Raw genomic sequence first — 23,723 nt, 5'->3', positions numbered from 1 at the left:
AGTACCTGTATATAATATGTAAATTACTTTGGTTGTAATAATGGAAAGGCGGTATATCAAATCCCATTCCTCTGTTCTCATAAAGGAATGCAGGCACCTACACCCCAGGGATTCCAGAGGGTAAATGACCTGATTAGTTCCCTGACAGGCCTCCACTTCTGAATCTGCCCAAATCAGCCAGTCATCCAGGTACGGGTAAACCCAAACCCCCTAGCACCGAAGATGTGCTGTCATCACCATCACCCTACAATCATGGCACCTTGCCAGGCCAAAAGGCATGGCCTGAAACTGAAAATGCTTGCTTGACACAGATATCTCCTGTGATGATCCAGAGTAGGGATATGGAGATAAGCTTCTGTGAGGTCCAGGGAAGTCAGGAACTCCCCTGGTTGCACCAAAACTATAACTGAGCGTGATATCTCCATCTGAAAATGTTGGACCCTGAGGCAAACATTGACCCCTTTGAGGTCCAAATTGGGATGGAAGGAGATACCTTTCTTTGGGACAGCAAAATAAATGGAGTACCATCTCCAGCTGTGCTCTGCCAAAGGCGCAGGCTCCACCACCACAAGAGCACACAGGTGCTTCAGAGTGGACTCAACAGCCTGTTGCTTCAGAGCGGACTCAACAGCCTGTTGCTTCAGAGCTGAACCATAGAGTGAGGCCATAAAGGTGTTGGGACACCAGACAGGCTAACTCCCCCTGCTGACCACCTCCAGGACCCACTGCTTAGAGTCCAAACTGGAGCCCTGACTGAGCCCCACTGGGGGGGGGGGGGGGGGGGCCCTGTCCGACTGTAACTGCTGTTGGACCAACTGAACCAAAAAGCTCCAGGGGCTCCAAGTGGCCCCCATTGGGATCCCACCCAAATGGACTCGAGAGGGGTAGGGGAGGTAGGGCCCCTATCCAGGCTTGATGTGGAAGGGACAGGAGCAGGAGATGAAGTCCCCAAGGGAGACGAAATGGCCGACGTTCCTGCCAAAATTTGCATCTCTGGTCCCGATGCCTCAGCTGGAGTGGGAGGACCCATCAACTATAGAGGCTCCCCGACCCCCTCCTGGGCCATTTACAAAGTCAAAACTGGTCCATTGCACTGTGTGCAAACAGAATCAGCAGCTGTGCGCTTCCTGGAGGGCATCCCCATCCACATGTTAGGCAGGCAATGGCCTGACATGTTGCTGGATGCTGCTCTGTCCCAGGCTCCCTGGGGTGCCAATTAAGGGAATTCCCTTAATTACAGGGAAATCCCTCAACCTTGAGGTAGGGGATTTTCTTGCTTAGGGCTCCTCTAGGGCTTTTTTTTTTTTTCTTAGAGACAGGAGCAGCAAAAAAAAAAAAAAAAAAAAAGCCTTAAGGCTGCCCAGGGCAATTTGGGGGGATTTTAAGCCCTTGGGAGTTGCAGAGGCAGTCCATGGGGGACACGCACAAACAAGGTGAATGGGTAAGAAGGATGGGGGGTATGGGGACCTTCATCCCTCAGGTGAGATCCCTTGGGGTCAAGGCTTTGGCTTGAGTCAAGCCAAAGCCTTGCCCAGAGGCACTAAAGCAGTGGTTCCCAAACCTGATCCTGGAGGCACCCCAGCCAGTCAAGTTTTCAGGACATCTATAATGAATATTCATAAGAGAGATTTGCATGTGGTGGAGGTAGTGCATGCAAATATCTCTCATGAATATTGATTGGATATCCTGAAAACCTGACTGACTGGCTGGGGGCTGCAGAGCCAAGCTCCAAGCTCAGCCAGGTATGGTTCTGAGGCTGTGCCTGGAATGGCTGTTAGGCTCGACCACACAGTGCAGCCAACAGAGCGAGGAGCTAGGCCAGGGATAGAGCACCACAGCACAACCTACCACCTGCTGGAAGGTAGAGAAAAATACTGGATTTTTCCAGAGAGCACCACAGATTATAGCTGGTGATATCACTGGTTGAATTCAGTTTTCTCAACCTCCATTTGCTGGTAGGAAGGGATAATAGGAGTGGCCTAGTGGTTAGGGTGGTGGACTTTGGTCCTGGAGAACTGAGGAACTGAGTTTGATTCCCACTTCAGGCACAGGCAGCTCCTTGTGAATCTGGGCAAGTCACTTAACCCTCCATTGCCCCATGTAAGCCGCATTGAGCCTGCAATGAGTGGGAAAGCGCGGGGTACAAACGTAACAAAAAAATAAATAAAAAATAATACCCGCTGGTTCAGAATAGTGTAAGCTGAAGCTAAGAAACAGATATTACAAACAATCTCATTTGTGCAACATAGCACAAAAGTTTAAAATAACAATTTATACCAATAGACTGTCACTGAAAGTGATCAGGATGAACTCTCAGACTCTTAACAGATTTGTCTTCAGTTTTGAAATGGGATCCTGTTAATAGGGAAATTTTCAAATGACCTTCTTCTCTCCTAGCTTTAACATCACAAAAATATCCCACATTCTACCTAAGCAGCCCTTGGTAAAAGAGCCCCCTTGTGCTGAAATTGTGGCAGAGTTCCACAGGCGATGTGCAGTAAGTGCAAAACCTGTGTGGTAACAGTAGGGTGATCCCAGCTTGTTCCAGACAGCACGGAAAAAATGACCCCATGGTAAGTGCATCTGCACTGCGTATATCAGTGACAGTGCACAGTATGGTACCATGCACTGGCTGCAAGCTGCAGCACTTGCCCATTTCCAACCCCCTTCTGGAGTATGCAGTTAGCACATGAATTAGCGCATGCTAACTGCTGGTTACTATGGCTGTGTGCTGTTACCATGTGCTAATTCAAGTTTTGGGTTGCTAGAATCCTCCACTTAGACAGTCATAGAAAAGTAATGAGCTTATCATTCTATATTGAACGCTAACAGGCAGGCCCAATAAGATCTTCGTATCACAGGAAAGGGTTAACCCTGGTAATCCATAAGTTACTCATCATATATGAAGTGTAGTGCCACTTAAAATATGAACTCTCTAATAAATGCCAGATTCGTTGTGGATAAATCTCGTAACCCCCGGACTGCAGTGGGTGCCTTCTCAACAGTACCTTATCAACATTTTCAGTTTTCTGTATTGATATTGTAGATTGGATAAATCTTTTCTTAAAGGATTTCTACTGTTCTTATAACAGGAAACCATTCATATCCTGTTTAGTTTGTCTTAAAAAGCCTCTCTATATTGTGTTGAGATGGCACTTGTTGAGAAATTGCTAGTCAAAGACTTTCAAAATAAATGTATTCCTTATCCAGAGACACGTTATTTCTTTATAACTTACAAGCTATCCAGTTTTGAAATATATACAAATTTCATACAAAGAGTGCAATTTGATATCTTTTCTTGAATCATCAAAATCTTGTATGTTGTCTTGATCACCCATCTGACTGAATTTATTTAAGGCTCCCACATCCCGTTCAGAAATATCCAATATGGGAACCTTAAGGGAAAGAATGGGTTGTGTCTAACAGACACAAAGAAGGGTCGTCTGGTTATCTGTACAAATTTAACTGTTATTTGATATGCATAATATTAATATAGAAACATTAACAATATTCAAGCCCTCCTTTTTGTCTGTGATTACATAGAACAACTCTGGCGACTCCGGAAAACTTAATTTTCAGATATAATCAAATACAAACAACCTAGGGAGAGTATATGTGATCCTTCTAAACTTGCAGATGTCTTAGGGGTCCTTTTACTAAGGAGTGCTAATGGATATAATGTGTGCTAAATGCCATGCAGCTCGTAGTATTCCTATTGGCTACATGAAATTTAGCGCATCTTAGTAAAGAGCCCATAGAGAGCTTATAGCAGTCATTCCTTACATAATTCTGAAGTGTTTAAATGTTTAATTTTATATAGGGAATTCTTCTATATCATCAGTAAATGAGATTCTACCCTCTGTTTGGTGGGTAATTTTATAAAGGTTTTTCCTCATGGTAAAGCCCATTTTACATGTGAAAAAGGCCAATTATAAAATTGCCCAGTGGTAGTGTGTGTTGCTACCTGTACTGTTCCTGGGGGGCAGAGTTTGCAACATGTGCACTTATTTTACAAAATACATGTAGAATATGCGCACACATTTACTGCTATCTCAGAGTAGGTGTAAATGTGTGGGTTGGTATTTGGGAGCCTATTTTAGGGGCCATTTTTACTGTGGTAAAAGGGACCCTGTGCTAGCAGTGGTGACTGCTTTTTGCCACGTGCCAGGTCCCCCTTCTACTGCAGCGGGTAAAAATAACCCAAAATGAAATAGCCGTCTGGTAAGTTTGAATTTGCTGTGTGGCCATTTCAGGGGAGGAGCACTTAGCCATCCATTGAGATGGCGGTAAGGGCTCCTGCGCTATCCTGGTGGTAACTGGGCCGGCGGTAGTTCCGGGTTCCACGCGGCATCCTTTTTGTAAAATGGCCCCTTTAGAAAGGTGCGTAGATGCCTAAAATAGGTGCATTTTTTGACTTCTCACATAGGTATCCTGTTATAAAATGTGTGGGTGGGGTGGGGGAGACAGGAGAGGGGGAAGGGAGGAGGTTGGTTGGGGTGGGCGATAAATTAAAAAGTACCCAAAGGCAGGGACACCCCATATTCTCTTGTACAGGCTGTGTTATTGCTGTATTGTGATATTGTTCTTATCTTGATCTCTGTCTGTTACATGGTTTTGGTGCTTTGTTAGCTGTATTTGCTCTTAGATTAATAAAGATATTAAAATAAAAAAAAACCCAAATCAGGCCCTTAAAGGGAAACTGTGCTTTTGTTAGACTATCTCCACTCAATGTTTGTTTTGTACCTCTGAATATAGTTTTTTCATATTTAGCTTCAAGTCCCAAGACTCTACCAAATATTTTTAAGATAATTAAAGTAATATAGTATAGTTAAATGAGGCTTTTTAATCATCAGTAACCCAAAAAAGTGATAATCCTTTATCCTAAAGCACTGGGTGAACACAAAATAGTTGTCCATGTAAACCTATTCTCTAGGATATGGGAGGAAACTGCGGAATGAGTTCCTGTCTGCTTTTAAAAATGGCATTTAACTTAAAGCATAGCTTGTTCTGAAATATATGCATACATTTAGTTCTTCTGACTTTGTTTTCCATGTGCTGCTCTGAAATTGTACAATTTGTTTGAACTGGCAAACTTGGATCTTCACTGAGCAGCTGTTGCTAGTCTAAAAGCATCTACTGTCCTTGTTCTCTCACCAGCTTTGACACATCAGGTGTTAACTTTGCTACATTTATTAAAAATACAAAATAGAAAAATATCAAGCCTACTTTCCAGTGCACTAGGAGTCAGTATGGATAAGTAATAAAAATAGCTCACTAAGCTTAGTTGAAATTTTCCTTCCAGGATATCCTTGGCTCTGCCCTTGGAAAGATGGCTTAGGAAAACTGAGTGTTCAAATGTGCCTGCTACAGGATGTTTGGTCTGATCAAGTTTGGTGGTTCTTAGCTTCTTACAGATAACAAGGAAATTTGTAGATAACCCTTATTAAAACAAAAAAAAAATAGCCTTGATCTTAACAGGGAACTTTGGCAGTCTTTCAGTAACCTCACAAACCCAAGTAGTGTCTGTCACCCAGGGAACACTGTTTCTTAGCTCTTACACATCCTGTCACTGGTCATGTGTGTCTTGCTGCTCTGTTATTTTCTGTAATGTACTTATATGGCAGTCTGTGATCTGTCAAGCCAGCCCTATTTAAATTGGAAGGGAGAAAGCCCTGTAATCAATGGGTTGTAAGGGACCTATTACATTTTTTTTTTTAGTCTAGCTCTTCTGCTTCTTCAGGCTCCATTGCATTGCACTTCATTCACAGCTATCCTGTTTTTTCCTCCAAGGTTTTGTGCCTCTTTCCTCTTTTGTCTAGCCCAGCCATTGAATGTGACAATCCTTTGGCTCTCTTTAGAATCTGGTGCATATGCTTTCTGAGTGATAATGCTACTAATTAGTTATTACACTGATTTACTGTTGGGTAATGGATGCCCCCCCCCCCCCCCCCCCCCCCCGCAGCATCCCTAGCTGTGGTTTGTCCTGAGGGCTGTGAGTGTGTTTCTTTCAATGTAATGGCTTTCTACTGATCATAGTGATGGAAGAGAGTATGGTTGCAGCATAAGGTGTTTCTTTTTTGTTTGTGCTGGGGGGAGGGTTATGGGGTGAATGCCATTTTTAAAACAGGTTTTCTAATCAAGAAATTTATTGCACATACATGCAGTTGGTAGTGGTTTGAACTGATGTGTTATATAACCTTTTAAAATGGATATATCCAAGCAGACATGATATAGCAAAGCAGCTGTGTCTGTGCAACTGATGGTTAAATATCAGGTTTTAGTAACTGAAATAAAATGAAGTTTATGGGACTCCATTGCTTCTCTCATTTTGATCCTTTGGTTTAATAGAGCTTAACATGGTTTTTGCAATGACACCAGCACATTTGGTTTAATGTGTTTTCACAGATCGATGTGTAGCAGATCACATTAAGGTCTAGAGTTATGAAGGTGTGCTAGTCTTAACTCTTATGGTACTGCAAACCTGTGTTTAATTGCAAGTTCCATTGTATGCAGTGGGTCCTTGTTACTAATAATGAGAATTAATGGTGTTAGCGTACCTTGATAACTCTAGGCCTAAATTGTTCTCTTCCCCCTGGATTACATAAAGCAGTGTTTCTGAAGTTGGTCCTGGAGTACAGTACAATACAACAGAATTTATGATCCGCTATATACCAACAAAGGATCAATGCGGATTACAAGTTAAATAAAAAAAAAAAAAAAAGACTAGGCTATCACTAGGAAAAAAATACAATAAATATAGTTATACAGAGACCAATCAGAACTATCTCAATACCATATGCACAAATTTAACATTAAATAAGTGGAAAACACATAAGCCTTTAACAGTTTACAAAAGCATAGATAAGATTCAACCAATCTCAACTCCAAAGGAAGGGAGTTCCAACATTGCACTGAGCAATAGATAAAACTGGAGCTATGATAGGAGTTATACTTCACATTACAGAAGGAAACTGCAGCAACAGCAAACAGTCCATAGATCTAAGGGAATGAACTGTTGTTCCTACAGTAAATAACTCTACCAGATTATCTGGAAGAAAACCAAGTCTGTCCTGGAGTGCCTCCCTTGCTAGTCAGGTTTTCAGGATATCCACAGTGAAAATGCATGAGGTTGACTTGGATACACTGCCTCCAAATCTTTCGTGCATATTCATTGTGGATATCCTGAAAACCTAACTGGCAAGGGGGTACTCCAGGACAGACTAAGCAACACTGATATAAAGGGTGCCCAAATATCCGCATGATCCAGACATGTATACTCAACCTAATTGATTAACGAGCCAATTGACATCTATAATTGGATGTAAACAATCAATTGACATTAGGGGTTGTGTGCGCATCTGGCTGCCCACTATTCTATAAGCCTGGGTGCCCAAATCCCATAGCATGCAACCCAAAAGGGAGCGTGGTCACGCGCGGGTCAGTGGCTGTCTCAAAAGATGCATTCAGTGTTAGAATTCCAGAGATCTGCACCCGACTTGTGCAATAGGATTTACACCGCTAGGTGCTTCCCTATAAAGGGCAGTCATCCTGGAGCGCTTCTTGGCACCTGTTTTTCAGCATCATTTACTGAATCTGGCCCTATGCCCATCTTGATGCTGATTTGCAAGTTGTGGATAGTTTTTAGGCTTGTAGAGCCAGTGGCCATGGATATATAAAGTCGGTTTTCTAAATAGGGCCTTCTAATATCAGGAAAGGGACATTCTAGTTTCAAAAGACTAATAATCAGATCTGATACTGTTGTGTTTCAGATCATTTGTGTACAGAAAATGCTTTTGTTGTAATTAACAGGCAAGAAAAAGATGAACTGTGCTTGAATTTTGAATGCACGCCGAGATCCTGTTTTTTTAGAGAAATGCTGTATGCTCAATACACAGTCCCACTTAAAGTATGTGCTATATTACAAGTGTTTAAGAATAGATGTCAGACATGGATATTTTTACAGGATATAAATCGAACCAGTGACTCCAAGACCCTTATGTTTGGAGACATAGAACTAATCTCAGGGATGTGGTCTGGAAGCTGTTTTAGGTGGATGGCATCAGGTGCTGACAATATTTGAAAAGGGGTGTATATCGAAAGAGATAAAAGGCACCTGGATACTACTTATTATGAAACTAAAAATGTGAATAAACATTTGCTGTTGTGTAATTTTGGTTGGATGAATTTAATACTTTGATAGTATGATGACAGATAATGGCCCATCTAGTCTGCCTAATAAGATGGATACCCCCCATGCCTCCTTAGAAGTCCTTTCATTGCTGTTTTTACATCAATTTTGTTTTATTGTCATCACAATCAAAGATACAAATTCAACCAAAATGACACATTCCATCAGAAAACATGTGCAATATGACAATTTTTCAATAAATGCCCCCCCCTCCTCCAGTTTATTGCTGTTTTTCAGATGTGCTCATTGCTTGGTTTCTCCTTGTATATGCTACTGCTTTTTTTGAGTTTCATCACTGTCTCCATTACCTTCTCCACTAAAAGGGTGGAGGAGACATTCCAGGTGTCTACAACCCTTTCCGTGAAAAAATATTTCCTGATACTGCTCCTGAGTCTGTTTCTGTGTAGCTTTGTACCATGTTCCCTGATTTTTCAACTTTCTTCCATACATATATTCCCAGTTGTTAATTGTCAAGAACTCAGGCACTTGAATTCTATGTTATTCTTGTGATTTATAGTCTGCACTAATCTCATCAATAGATTCTAGGTGGATAATAAACCATAGACATCTAACCAGATACAGACATTTACAACAATACGGTTTAGGTAATTGTATCATAATAACAATTAAAGTAATAATTTAAAAAAAAAAACTTTTGAAAAAGAAAATAAGATGAAATTCATCTTAATTCTCTGAAAGATTATTCCGCTGCTTGGTTCCCTGATATCCAAAAGAATTATCAATTAATGATTTTAAATGAACAGATTTTACTGAAGGAAAGACAAGTTTCAGTGAAAGACTGGTACCAGGAATTTGTACGGTTATTTAGAAATGAGAGAGTGAACCAAACCTTCTGAACCCATACCATATAAGGTTTTATATACTAATGTTATCAACTTAAAATCAACTTTCTCCTTTATAGGGAGTCAATGCAATTGTAGCAAAAGCGATAATATTTTTTAGCTCCAAAAATTAGACAAGCTGCCTGCCGTTTTGCTGTAATCCTACCATAAATAGAATTGTAATAATCAAAGGGCCCTGTTTACTAAGCTGTGCTGTAGGTGCGCTAACGTTTTTAGCGTGTGCTAAGAATTAGTGTGCGCTAATGCTGGAGACCCCCATATATTCTTAAGGGTGTCTCTAGCTTTAGCGCACGCTAATTTTTAATGCATTCTAAAAAGCTAGCGCACCTTACTAAACAGGGCCCTTATTAAGGTAAAATGAGTGCCTTAACCACTAGGTAAATGCCAGCCCCTTTAACCAGTCTAGGGGGTGTCTGTGTGTATTTTCCTCTACCCTATCAATTTTGGGCTTTTAGCTTGATGGCAAGAAAATAAAGCTTTTATGGCAGTGTTTTTCCAGTATTTAAAACCATTTATAATACACAAATCCTAAATATAATTAAACTAGTAAAAAAGGCCCGTTTCTGACACAAATGAAACGGGCGCTAGCAAGGTTTTCCTTGGAGTATGTATGTTTGGGAGAGTGTATGTGAGAGTGACTGTTTGAGAGTCAGAGTGAAAGTGTGAGTGTGTGAGAGAGAGAGAGAGTGTGTTTGTGAGAGAGTGTGTGTGTGAGAATGAGAGTATGTGCAAGTGTGTATGTGAGACACAGTGTGAGAGAGAGTGTGTGTATGAGACCAAGCGAGTGTGTGAGTGACTGTGTGGCACATAGAGAGTGAATGTGATACAGTGTGAGACAGAGTGTGTGAGAGTGAGAGTCAGAAAGACATTGTATATGAGAGAGAGAGTGTGAGCCGTGCCCTCCCAATCCATGGCCATCTGTCCCCTGCCCCCTCCATTCATCCTTTTCCAGCAATTCCCCTCTCTCCCTGAGCCCTGCCCTCCCAATCCATGGCCATCCATGTTTCTCTGTCACCTGCCCCCTCCATTCATTCCTATCCAGCATTTCCCCTCTCTGCCTGAGGCCTGCCCTGCAATCCATATCCATCCATGCCCATCTGTCCCCTCCATTCATCCCTATCCAGCAATTCCCCTCTCCCTGAGTCCTGCTCTTCCAATCCATGCCCATCCATGCTCCTCTGTCACCTGGCCCCTCCATTTTTCCCTATCCAGCATTTCCCCTCTCTGCCTGAGGCCTGCCCTGCAATCCATATCCATCCATGCCCATCTGTCCCTTCCATTCATCCCTATCCAGCAATTCCCCTCTCCCTGAGTCCTGCCCTTCCAATCCATGCCCATCCATGCTCCTGTCACCTGGCCCCTCCATTTTTCCCTATCCAGCATTTCCCCTCTCTGCCTGAGGCCTGCCCTGCAATCCATATCCATCCATGCCCATCTGTTCCCTCCATTCATCCCTATCCAGCAATTTCCCTCTCCCTGAGTCCTGCCCTTCCAATCCATGCTCATCTGTCATCTGGCCCCTCCATTTTTCCCTATCCAGCAATTGCCCTCTCTACCTGAGGCCTGCCCTGCAATCCATATCCATCCATGCCCATCTGTCCCCTCTATTCATCCCTTTCCAGCAATTCCCTCTCTCCCTTAGTCCTGCCCTCCCAATCCATGCCCATCCATGCTCCTCTGTCCCCTGCCCCCTCCATTCATCCATTTCCAGTAATTCCCCTCTCTCCCTGAGCCCTGCCCTCCCAATCCATGCCCATCCATGCTCCTCTGTCCCCTGCCGCCTCCATTCATCCTTTTCCAGCAAGTCCCCTCTCTCCCTTCCATGACCCCCCCCCTCGCATCCATGCTCCTCTCTCTCCCATGTCCCAGCCTGGCCCGCCCTCTTCTCCCCCCCCCTTCGCATCCATGCATCCCCCCCCCCTTCGCATCCATGCATCCCCCCCCCCCTTCGCATCCATGCATTCTTTTTTTTTTTTCTTCTTCGTTTTAACTTTACCTCCGTGGCGGTTCGTGCAGCGAAGCGTCAGGGAAGGAGGCGGCGCTCCCGACGTCTAGCTTTCCCTTCGCTGTGTTCCGCCTTCTTTTGAAGGCGGAACACAGCGAAGGGAAGGCTAGACGTCGGGAGCGCCGCCTCCTTCCCTGACGCTTCGCTTCCGGATTTGTTTGGTTTGAGGCGAGGGCGGGGCAGAGACGGCTGGCTGGCTTGAAGGCTTCACACCACGAATCCACGAACCCTTCAGCCTGGGAATGACGTCAGATGGCTTCAAGGCTTCAAGGCTTCAGGGCTTCACAGAACGTTGTCCTCAGAACGTTGAGGGTGCGTTTTATTATATTAGATGTTTGCCAGAGGAGGTTTGTGCTAATAATTGAAATCTTGTAAAACAGACACACCATGCACAAATATGAATACAGAATAAGCTTTTGTAAATACACTTTAAAACAAGTAGTTATCTGCCCATTGAATATCTTAACCAGTTACAAATCTCTTAGTAAGCTTGGTGGGAAACCTAAATAAAGAGCATTACAATAATTCATGTCAGCTAGCTACCACTGTTCTAAAATCATCAGGATGGAGAAACTGAAAATTTTATTGAGCTTTTCAAAGTTTCAATTTCCGTTCATTCGAGAGCCCCCTAGGGGACACAAAGGTAACCTTAAAGAACACATCTCACTATACCAGCCCTCCTCCCCTCTCCCCTCCATTTAGCCTGCTGAATTCACACTGCTCACTGGCTCCTGTAACCAACATATCCATTTTAAATTGCCTCTCATTTTTGCTGTTGTCATCTCCATTTCAGAATCATGTATGCAATGAGCCAACAATACCCTATGCTTTTCTAGAATTAGCTCTTTTTGGGGGGGTTTACCTAGCTCTACAAATGCTCCTTGGGGGTCTTCTGGACTCTCCGCCCCCACTAATCTGCATTCACCACTGTATCTGTCTCCAGAATTGCCTTATCTTTGAGCATCTGTATACAATATGCAAGAGTGTCTCTCACCACATGCCCTCCAACACAATTCTGTGATTGCCGCATTTATTGTAGGTAACCAGTAAGCATGTTCCACACCCCCAGCAACTTGCTCTTGCACTCCTTGCTACTTGCCCCCAGAGGTAATCGCTACCACCAGAATTTCTTTATATATGTTCTCAGTCCTTACCTTTGACCCCTTAACCCATGTATCTACTGCAGTGCCTCTTTAATACTCACCCTCATAATCAAATCCAGCAGAAAAGACAAGTACTGGGAACTTGTCTAATCCAAGCCGCTCTCTTAAGTGAGTCTGTATACAGAAAATCTTCTCCCAATGTAACTGTGGAAAGGTCTTCAAGGAGGATCCTCACATCCCTTGAATTGGCTTTAGCCAGAAGTTCAAACTTCTCAGGCAAGCCAATATAGGGGTTGTTGAAGACCAGGCTTCGAGCCTGATCCTTTAACCGACCAGACCACTATATAGCTCTCGCTACCTCTGACCCATAAATTCCCCCCATGGATACCGCCCATCTCTGGGTCTTGACTGCCCTTATTCCCACTCTATCCAGTGTTGACTGGATGATGGTGTTTGCTACTGCAACAATATTACAAACAAAGCCACCAGATATATGACCAGTGCCTGAGATAGGATGCTGAGTTCCATAGACCAAGGTCTGACCCAGCACGGCTTAACTTATGTAAAGTGCCTAAAGAATGGGAGTGAAGAAGGTGGAAAGGGGATAAGTTATTAAACTGACGAAAAAGGCAACCTGTGAGTAAAGGAGGAAAATCTCTATAAACCATTGCCTGGGCTGTGGTTATTGCATAAGTTCTTTGGGACAAAAATAAACTATGCCAGTGTCAAATTATGAGAAAAATTACTTTTCAGGGGTAACTGCTCGACAGCAGGAGTAGCCCAGTGCTTAAAATTCTGCTTTCCCTTAAAAAATGTAAAACAAATCAGATTCCCCCTCCCCATATGTGCTCATTTTTAAAATTTTTTATTCTTTTTGCAGCTTATGGTGTTGATGGTGCTTTTAGTCTTGCCTAATGTTTGGAGAAGATCTGTCTCCCTTCTGCCGTCCTGCCCATCTGCTTCCTATTATTCTGAGCAGGTTCTCATCTTTTCCCTTATGCTTTATAATTTTCACTTTTTTATGCCATATGCTTCATAGTTTTCAAGATTACATGACAGTAAATGGAGTGATCCCCGTCCAGATATCTGTTGACATTAAAATCTTTTTCTAAGCTGTCCTGTCATGGAAATGTCATGATGGCCACTAATAAACTGTTTAAAGCGGTACTGGCAAGCTCATTCCCTGATTCTCTGTTGCTGCTTCTGCTAGCTTGTCCCTTTTGCTTTTTTTGTGTTGGTGCTTGTGTTGCTCTTGCTGTGGCATTGTAGTCTTCTCTGGAATTTAATTTTTGGAGAACATTTCTGATTTTAGGTTGGTGTTGAAACTGTTCCAAGGTTCACAAGAGCAGCACATGGTCCTGCCTGACTCTTCTGGCCTACTGAATTTTATTTTTAATTGAAATCAGCCAAAGGTAGAATGGAATCAAAGTCTTTCTAAAGGCAAAAAGAACATTTGAATGTGTATTTCAGAGAGTTGCCCTGAAACTATGGTGACTGCTTCAATCTTTTAATGAGATTTACTGCAATAAAAGAGGAAAGCCAGTGGATAATCCAGAAAGTTCAGGTGGCTTTAGTTTAAAAAAAAAAAAAAGGTTGACGATTTGTAGATTATTGCAGTATGGTTGGGGCTTATGTTCATTTCTTATTTATGCTGTGTGCCATTAGTGATCACTGAGTCAATAATTGCGGCACTGACTCTCATCGTTTGGATGGTCACTGCTATTTATTGCTTTTGTCCCACTGAGGATATTACAAGGATTTTACAGCAAGTACTTCGACAACAATCTTGGTGTTAAGCATTTCTGCCATAACATCAGAGATTCACCAGACCCCTGATGCAGGCCTTTTGTGCTGAAACACGGCCGTGTCGGGTCGTCTTTTAGCTGTTTTTCTAATAAAAACCACTTGATATTCTCCTTGGATCTACCTCATTTTTTTGGTTCTTACAAAGGAAGGGGGTTCTTGAGTAGGCTATATACTTGAAACCACTGCAAGATTGGCATTGCTGCTGTCTAAGAAGGAGCTTCTTAAATCACAATGAATTTTGCCTCCCAAATTCCTCCTCTTCTAGCATTGCCTTCTTTAAGAAGATAGCCTAGATGACAGCTGGACAAGTTTGAAGTGGGTTTTTTTTTTTTTTTTTTTTTTAGAGTATCCACAATGAATATGCACAAAAGAAATTTCCATGCAATAGAGGCAGTTCATTCACTGTCTTACAAGCAGGGGCAGGTGTGGGAGTCTGTTTTAGACTGCAGAGAGAATTTGTATTGGCTTGAAAAACTGAGCACGTCTAAATCATCAATCAGTCAATTCATTCATTTCAAAGTGAAATGAGATTACACCTGTTACAGTAGATTTGGTGTTGGGCCTTTACCATATTTCCAATTTGGAAGCTTTTACCATAGTACTCTTAATTCTCTGCAACAATATTTCCTGTTACATTTCCCAGAAGTTTGTATAGTAGCTATAATAAGCCTCTACCCCCTTAAATATTGTTCACATGTCAGTGTATGGACCTGCACATGTGAAATGATTGTTTTTTGGGGGGATTTTTTTTCCTTTTTTTAGGGCTGCATTTCAATTAAAATTTGTAATTGAGATTAGACAAGCAATTTTTAATTGTGATCACAAAATTACAGGTATTTAATTTTCCCACTGTAGCTCCTTGTGACTTTGGACTAGTCACTTAACTCATTGCTCCGGGTACAAAATAAGTACCTGTATATAATATGTAAACCACTTTGATTGTAAGCACAGAAAGGTGGTATATCAAATTTCAACACCCTTCCCTTCCATAAAGGATTGATAATCTTCTTTCCTCCCACCCCCCAGATCCAACATATCGTTCTTCCCTCCCTCTCTCTCCTCTTCCCCCAGGTCCATTCTCATTCTCTCTCTCTCTCTCACCTCCATGACTTGGTGATGTTCTTCAGCACCAAACTCTTCTCATGGCTGCTGGAGCTCACCACTTTGGTCATAGCTTCCAAATGTGGCCTTGCAAGTCTGCAGCTTACTCCCCTCCTCCCAGCCACGGTTCAGCATCTGCCCCCTCTCAACGCCCTCCCCATGGTCTACTTTAAAGGTGCTGTTCTGTTGGTCCCGGCAGTGGCAGCATTGCGCATACACTACCTGTAGCCTGCTCCAAAGCTTTCCCTCTGTCCCATCCTGCCTCCTCTGACATCACTTCTTGTTTCTGCTTGGGCGACACAGGTCAGAAGGAAAGCTTCAGAACAGGCCGCAGGTAGTGTATGTGCAAAGCTGCTACTGACGGGGACCAACATAAGACTACTTTTAAGGTAATCTGACACAGGGGCGGGGGATGCCAAATCGCAGTGAAGACTACTGTTGGATGTTGGGAGGAGACACTGCAACGTGATTGATATTTTAAAATCACAATTAATGATTAATGCCTTAATCGCAGAGTTAACTGTGATGAACTTGCAGCCCTAATTTCCCCCCCCCCCCCAGTCATCAGCACACCATACTCCATAGAAAACCTATATTTAAACATTAAAATGGAAATACTAAAGTTGGATAATTCCTCTCCCCCCCCCCCCCCCCCTCCAAAGTAAATACCTGTGAAAACACCTTTGGCAGCAATTACAGCTGTGAGTCTGTTGGGATAGGTCTCCAACTTTTACCAGGGGCGTAGCCAGACAACAGATTTTGGGTGGGCCTAGGCAAGACGTGGGTGGGGTACCAAGTGTTCTTCCCCCCCCCTCCCCCCAATCACCACCAAAAAATATCTCAGCAGATGGGAAAATGCTTCTTTCCACCTTGGCAGTCTGAAGCAGGCATGCCCTGAAAACTGAGCATGTGCAGATGCCTGTATTGTGGAGAGTAGCGTTTTCATTACCATCAGGGGGAAGACTTCAGCTGGCAGAGCTTGGGATCCCCACCAGTTACCGCTAAACGTGTTCTATTGTTGGGTGGGCCTGAGCCCTAAGTGGGTGGGCCCTGGCCCACCTGTGGCTACGCCACTGCTTTTTACATACCTAGATTTGTCAGTACTGCATCATTCTTTTTTTCAGCACTGTTCAAGCTCTGTCAGGTTAATTTGGGAATTGCTACTAGACAGCAGTATTAGTCATGTCGCCACTTTATGATCAGATTGAGGTTTGGGCTCCAACTGAGCCACTTGAATATTTACCTTATTGTTCCTTAGCAGATTCTTGGTGACTAATGGTTGGCTCTTTGGTTTTCTTTGAAATGAACTACCCAGTAGAGAACCACCAGGAAGTGGGGAAAGGGTGGCTTAAGGCAATCTGCTACCTAAGGCAGGGATGAGATGCTGGCCTGGCCAGGTCTTCTGGATGGGGATGTGCATGTTGATAGAAAAAGCCAGTGAAAACTGAGATACAAAAACACCTGCTGTGCTGCTGATGGTGATAAAAGTTGAGGAATGGCACAGTGGCAGGACTAAAAAAAAACAAGCTTTAGCCACTGTGAAAGGCAAGCTAGTAAGTCAGGTTTTTGATGCCTTAAGCTTAGATGTCCTGCAGCAGTGTGTCACTGGCTGGTCACTTAAACATGCCCTGACTGTACTACTCCTGGGAAAGAGGGGTTGTACCTAGATTCATTGTAAAACTGATCAAATTACATAAGGAAGACATAGACTTGTAGGTAAAAGCATGTGAAGGGTGATTCTACAACTGGGTTTCAGCAGTTAAGTATAAGTACACTACAAGTTATTTTACAACAGAGCAAGGGGGCATACACATAAACGGTGCATTGGAGGGGTATGGGCCTGTCTCCAACTTATGTGTGTAACTTATACTAAACATTGCACATGTAGCACGGAACACTTAGGTTTATGTCTACCATTGACCTGCTGTAAATTTTCATGCCTAAATTTAAATATCAACCACTGAAATGGAGGAACCAGGACCACTACGCACACAAGAAGTCAAACAATGAAGTAATGTGATCAACAGGACACATCCAGTCACACCAGGAAGACAGTAGTAGTTACATACAGATAATTCCATAAAAACAATGATATATAAAAATGTTGACACAACACCGTGTTTCGGCCAGAGTGCCTGCCTTAGGAGTCTTTCTGTAGTTAAGAAGCCCAAGTATGACAAAAATGCTAAAAATGGATACAGTCTTTAAAAAGACTACAAATCCTAAACACAAACAATGCAGAGTATTGCCATGATCTCCATGCAACCGTTTACTCTTGGGCTTCTTAATTACATAAAGACTCCTGAGGCAGGCACTCTGGCCGAAACACGGTGCTGTGTCAAGTCAACCTATTTCTATAACCATCTTTTTTATGGAATAAACTGTACGCAACCACTACCATCTTCCTGGTTTGATTGGTTGGACATATCTTGTTGACCACATTACTTCATGCCTAAATTTAGACATGCCAGTCCATGTTTTTGCATGGATGCCATTATAGAATTGTCGCTCAGTGCACAGCATCAGTGTGCCTAACTGGAGATGCAAAGTTATAGAATTGCCCCCAGATTATACAATTTGCAGTTGCAGACGTTGTTCACAAGTCTGCTCTGCCTATAAAGGGCGAAGCTGACTTGAAGGATGCAACACACAAAAAGAAGGTGGACCTGAAATGATTTCTGTTATAAATGGCTATAAGCTTCAGTTTTCTGTACTTTCAACTCATTTTAAGGGTCTCCATCTCAGAGACGCTGGACAATCTGGACTTGCTAGCCCTATTGCCTTTCACTGTGGACATGCTAACCAAGTTCCTGGTCTGTGAAGCAGCCATTTATGTAAGAACTCTTGGTCTGTATAGTATGGTTAATTACACAGGGATGTGCCGGAAAAGTGCTGTTTAGGTTGGGAAGCACTGCAGCTGAGGAGTGGGGAAACAGCACTGGGGTGATATGACAACTTGCAGTTTGGAGAAGGATGCTGCAATAACTACAGGTCTTACCTGCTGCAGGACTTGATAGTTCCAGAGAATTCTCATTATCTGACTGACTGCAATAGATAACATAATAGTGACACTTCTCAAATATGAATCGTAATAATAATTTCTCATTTCTTCCTTTTACTAGCTGGTTTGCCTTTTGCCATTCTCAATTTGAAGCATATCCCTTTCAAACGAGGATTTTTCTGTAATGATGATTCCATCCACTATCCTTACAAAGAAGATACCATATCTTATGCGTTATTAGGTGGAATAATGATTCCTTTCACTATTATCGTTGTAAGTTAAACTACTTTCATCCATTAACATCACATAATGAAAAATCACATTTTATTTTAGCAGTTTAATCAAAACATTTTGGGTCAGATGTCCATGTGCTTGGAAATGAGTGCCATAGTATGTCTCAGACACACAAACACAAAGTGTCTATCTGCCAAAAACGTCCAGATTATGATTTTGGGATGGCAGACTTTGTCTTACACTGCAGTTCAGAGACTAGGGAGGGCCCAAAATTAGGACATCCAACAGCGATAATCGAATAGGAAGAAACGTCCAAGTGTTAAAAAGAAGGATGTTTTTATTTAGGCCTGTTTCAATCATGTCCAGGGTACAAAAAGGTACTCTCAGCAGCTGACCACTGGAGGGATCAAGGCATGATTCGTCATGAATCCCCCAGTGGTTGTTGTCCCTCTCCCTCCCTCCTGAAAGTTAAACTGGTCTGAGGAGTAGCCTAGTGGACAGTGCAGGGGACTCTGGTTCAATTTCTGCTTCTACTATTTCAATACCTAAATATTTGACACCTACAACCCTGAAGGCTGTTGAGGTAGTGTATAGTCAGATACAGTAGATATTTCCCTGTTCCTGGAGGGCTCAACTTTTAAAATAAAGGGCTAGGTTTACTAAGTGGGGCTATGGAGGTGTTAGCGTTTTTAACACGTGTAAATGGTTTACGCGCGTTAAATGCTAATGCGCCCATAGAAATGTATGGGCCCGTTAGCGTTTAACGTGCCTTAAATTTACAGGCGCGTTAAAAATGCTAACACACCTTAGTAAACATACCCCAAAGAGTTGTAGGGGGATATGAACCTGGGTGCCCTGGTTTATGGTCCACTGCACTGACTGCCAGGCTGCCCTTCTACTCTGCAATGACATCTGTGTGGGCATTTCTGTTAAAATGCTTCCAGACAAATATCCTTATCCCTGGATTTTTGGACTTCATAATTTGGACGTTTTCATTTGGAAACTAGCTGTTCATTTGGAATGTCTTCACTTATTTTTGAACAGGAAACTCCCAATGTATTTCCTGTTCAAAAATGACTGTGAGATGGACTATTCTTTTTGGACATTGTGAGCAGAACATTCCAATTCTGACTTGGACGTTCTTTTGGAAATGGCCCTCCCCACTTGAAGAGTAAACAAATAATATGAAGACAGCACCAAAGGTTATGTGTTTCTTTTTGAAATATTATGCACATTTTGTGAATTAAGAGGAATATAAGTTCTTTAAAAGTTTGTGGAAGGTTTTCTCCCCCCCCCCCCCCCCCCCCCCCGTGATGAAACACTAGTGCCGTGGTTCCCCAACCTGGTCCTGGAGGCACCCCAGCCAGTTGGGTTTTCAGGATATCCATAATGAATATTCATGAGAGAGATTTCCATGTAGTGAAGGCATGCAAATCTCTCTCATGAATATTCATTGTAGATATCCTGAAAACCTGACTGGCTGAGGTGCCTCCAGGACCAGGTTTGGGAACCACGGCACTAGTGTCAAACTTCCAACCTTAGAAGCGGGGGTAATCGACAAGGCAGTAAATCATAATACAACACTATTCACAATTTTGAATGAGCAAGCATTTGGAATACGTAGTTTGACATGCAGTCGAATGACCATCCCCTGAAGCAGCAACTTCTGGAGTGAAACATGGCCCATGTCTCGGCAAACAGGTTCTTTTAACTTTAGCGCAACTATCTGCAATTATTTGCTAAAGCTTGTATATCATTTAAAATTCAAAAATCAAAAAAGTGGAAGATAGTTTATAAGTGAAACCAATGACAAATTTGGTGAGATATAAGGCAGTGACTCATTATGTAAAATGAGCCAACAGCTGAGGTTTCTGAAGCTTTATGCTAATAATCTTAGACAGTGTGTCGTTATATACAGTGGTGGAAATAAGTATTTGATCCCTTGCTGATTTTGTAAGTTTGCCCACTGACAAAGACATGAGCAGCCCATAATTGAAGGGTAGGTTATTGGTAACAGTGAGAGATAGCACATCACAAATTAAATCCGGAAAATCACATTGTGGAAAGTATATGAATTTATTTGCATTCTGCAGAGGGAAATAAGTATTTAATCCCTCTGGCAAACAAGACCTAATACTTGGTGGCAAAACCCTTGTTGGCAAGCACAGCGGTTAGACGTCTTCTGTAGTTGATGATGAGGTTTGCACACGTCAGGAGGAATTTTGGTCCACTCCTCTTTGCAGATCATCTCTAAATCATTAAGAGTTCTGGGCTGTCGCTTGGCAACTCGCAGCTTCAGCTCCCTCCATAAGTTTTCAATGGGATTAAGGTCTGGTGACTGGCTAGGCCACTCCATGACCCTAATGTGCTTCTTCCTGAGCCACTCCTTTGTTGCCTTGGCTGTATGTTTTGGGTCATTGTCGTGCTGGAAGACCCAGCCACGACCCATTTTAAGGCCCTGGCGGAGGGAAGGAGGTTGTCACTCAGAATTGTACGGTACATGGCCCCATCCATTCTCCCATTGATGCGGTGAAGTAGTCCTGTGCCCTTAGCAGAGAAACACCCCCAAAACATAACATTTCCACCTCCATGCTTGACAGTGGGGACGGTGTTCTTTGGGTCATAGGCAGCATTTCTCTTCCTCCAAACACGGCGAGTTGAGTTCATGCCAAAGAGCTCAATTTTTGTCTCATCTGACCACAGCACCTTCTCCCAATCACTCTCGGCATCATCCAGGTGTTCACTGGCAAACTTCAGACGGGCCGTCACATGTGCCTTCCGGAGCAGGGGGACCTTGCGGGCACTGCAGGATTGCAATCCGTTATGTCGTAATGTGTTACCAATGGTTTTCGTGGTGACAGTGGTCCCAGCTGCCTTGAGATCATTGACAAGTTCCCCCCTTGTAGTTGTAGGCTGATTTCTAACCTTCCTCATGATCAAGGATACCCCACGAGGTGAGATTTTGCGTGGAGCCCCAGATCTTTGTCGATTGACAGTCATTTTGTACTTCTTCCATTTTCTTACTATGGCACCAACAGTTGTCTCCTTCTCGCCCAGCGTCTTACTGATGGTTTTGTAGCCCATTCCAGCCTTGTGCAGGTGTATGATCTTGTCCCTGACATCCTTAGACAGCTCCTTGCTCTTGGCCATTTTGTAGAGGTTAGAGTCTGACTGATTCACTGAGTCTGTGGACAGGTGTCTTTCATACAGGTGACCATTGCCGACAGCTGTCTGTCATGCAGGTAACGAGTTGATTTGGAGCATCTACCTGGTCTGTAGGGGCCAGATCTCTTACTGGTTGGTGGGGGATCAAATACTTATTTCCCTCTGCAGAATGCAAATAAATTCATATACTTTCCACAATGTGATTTTCCGGATTTAATTTGTGATGTGCTATCTCTCACTGTTACCAATAACCTACCCTTCAATTATGGGCTGCTCATGTCTTTGTCAGTGGGCAAACTTACAAAATCAGCAAGGGATCAAATACTTATTTCCACCACTGTAAATGGTGAATGAAATATCAATAAGAATTGTGAAAAGTGTTGGGTTATGATTTATCGCAATGATGAGACACTAGAGGTTCCTCGGAGCTAGAATTCATGTTCCATGAAGCTCTATGAGCCTTTTTCATTCCCTTAATATGAATGTGTATATATGAATCAGGTTATGAGAGTGAAAATAATTTGAGTGCAGAATGTTTTTAATCTCTACTTCACTCCCCCAGGCTGGACACACTATCTTCATAGGATCAGATACACTAAACATTTTTTCAGATGTGCAGTATGAAATTAGGCTTCTAGTACATCTGGCCCACTGGTACCCTGACGTGTATGTAGGAGGCATTGCAAAATGAGCTCATCCCTCTGTCCATCACCACAGTTGTGGCAAATGTGAAAGAGCAAAAGGATTCTTATTAGTCACAATATTTATTCTTGTATTTGGCCTCGACTCATTACTTGCATTGTGCCCATTCCAGGATCAGTGAACATATCATTTGAGCCCAGAGGAACTGGAGACATTGTAGGTTGTGGTTGCATTTAAAGAGGTGGTATATCAAATCTAATACCCCATAAGCATGTTGACATCTGAATAAGGAAGCCTCAAAAGCTCTTATATTTTCATCATCTGGGTTTGTTGGTCCAACGAAAAGTGTCTTAACTTACAAGAATTTAATTTTCTCCATAGCAAGTATGGGTGCTGGCCCTCTTGCTCAGAGGTGAGGAGATCTAGTTGTGCTTTAACATCTGGCATGCAACCAGAATAACCCCCTTATCAGATTTTTTTTTTCTAGGCCTCTTCACTACTCTCAAATGTAAGGTCTAAGTTGCAAGATGAGGACAGCTCCTTCTTGGACTTTTGGTTGAGGTTAACCCTCTCACAATTTTTAAATACGTTCCTACCGAGGTTCACTGGGGCAAATGCAACCGGGTTCTTACCATACTTGGGAGATTAAAACTCCTGTTTTCCTGTGCTTTTGGCTTGGACAAGAATCCTGTGAAATGAAATTCTGTAAATCAGGCTCTTCACATTCCCTTAAGCTTTGTACACTGGAGTGGATCTTTTGCTCTGATCAGTTGGACAGTAGGGTGGCTGATTTTGTCATACCTTGTTATAACTTACAAGATACTTGTAAGTTGGGGTTTGTTTTAGAGCATTTGCCATCCAAATTGATTTTAGACTAAATTAAATTACCTAATTAGTCTACAACCCAAAGAATTGGAAGGGGTAGGAAACATGCATTTCTGTTCTTTCCTCAGGGAGCAGTGCGTTCCAGCCAGTTCAGTAGCTAATTGATCGGTTGTTTGACCATTCAGACTATATATGGCAGAAATGATACATTTCTCAGGCTGGGAAAATTTTCAGCTCAGATGGACTGCTTTTTATTAACTTTGTTGCTGGCTCTAGAGAGTGGGTGCTGCACATAGTAAAACTTAACATTTTCTACTATAAATGCGCACATTTTCTAGTTGTTGGAAACAGCTTTAGGAAATGTCAATGTTTTTTTCTTTTGTCATTTTCTTTTACTAAGCCACGTTAACACACTAACACACACCTAATGCAGTAAAAATGGGCTAATGCAGGACATGGTAAAGCACCCTGCTTTAGTTTTACTATTAGTGTGTGGTAATTGCGCACTAATTATTACATTTTTTTTTTAACCGAGGATGTATCATGAATGAAGAATAGGCATGGAAGTGTAAACCAGATAGCGTGCTGACATTACCACACGCCAACTGGTTTACGTTTGCTTAATGTCTCCTAATTAGGAAGCAGTAACTATACCTATGTGTTTTGTTTTTTTCAGTTGCCACGTGCTAATGTGAGCATTATTCTCCGAGGACAAGCAGGCTGCTTGTTCTCACTGATGGGTTGACGTCCTCGGCAGCCCCCTCCATCGGAAAGTTTACTAGCAAAGGCC

The 23,723-nt window shown here is 42.7% G+C and overlaps 1 protein-coding gene across 2 annotated transcripts in view; it reads left to right on the top strand.

Moving 5' to 3' along the window:
* PLPP1 (phospholipid phosphatase 1) overlaps nucleotides 1–23,723 on the top strand; it is a 208,083-nt gene that overhangs the window by 77,579 nt on the left and 106,781 nt on the right. Inside the window, exon 2 of one of the 2 annotated variants that reach the window (XM_030193129.1) lies at nucleotides 18,189–18,340. The exons of the other annotated variant lie outside the window; for it this stretch is intronic. Within the exon in view, the coding sequence (XP_030048989.1) occupies nucleotides 18,189–18,340 (152 nt within the window). The remainder of the gene's footprint in view (nucleotides 1–18,188; nucleotides 18,341–23,723) is intronic. 2 annotated transcript variants of the gene reach the window in all.

The sequence above is a fragment of the Microcaecilia unicolor genome, chromosome 2 (assembly GCF_901765095.1).
Source record: "Microcaecilia unicolor chromosome 2, aMicUni1.1, whole genome shotgun sequence".
NCBI lineage: Eukaryota > Metazoa > Chordata > Amphibia > Gymnophiona > Siphonopidae > Microcaecilia > Microcaecilia unicolor.
This window is presented reverse-complemented; position numbering and strand designations above follow the sequence as displayed.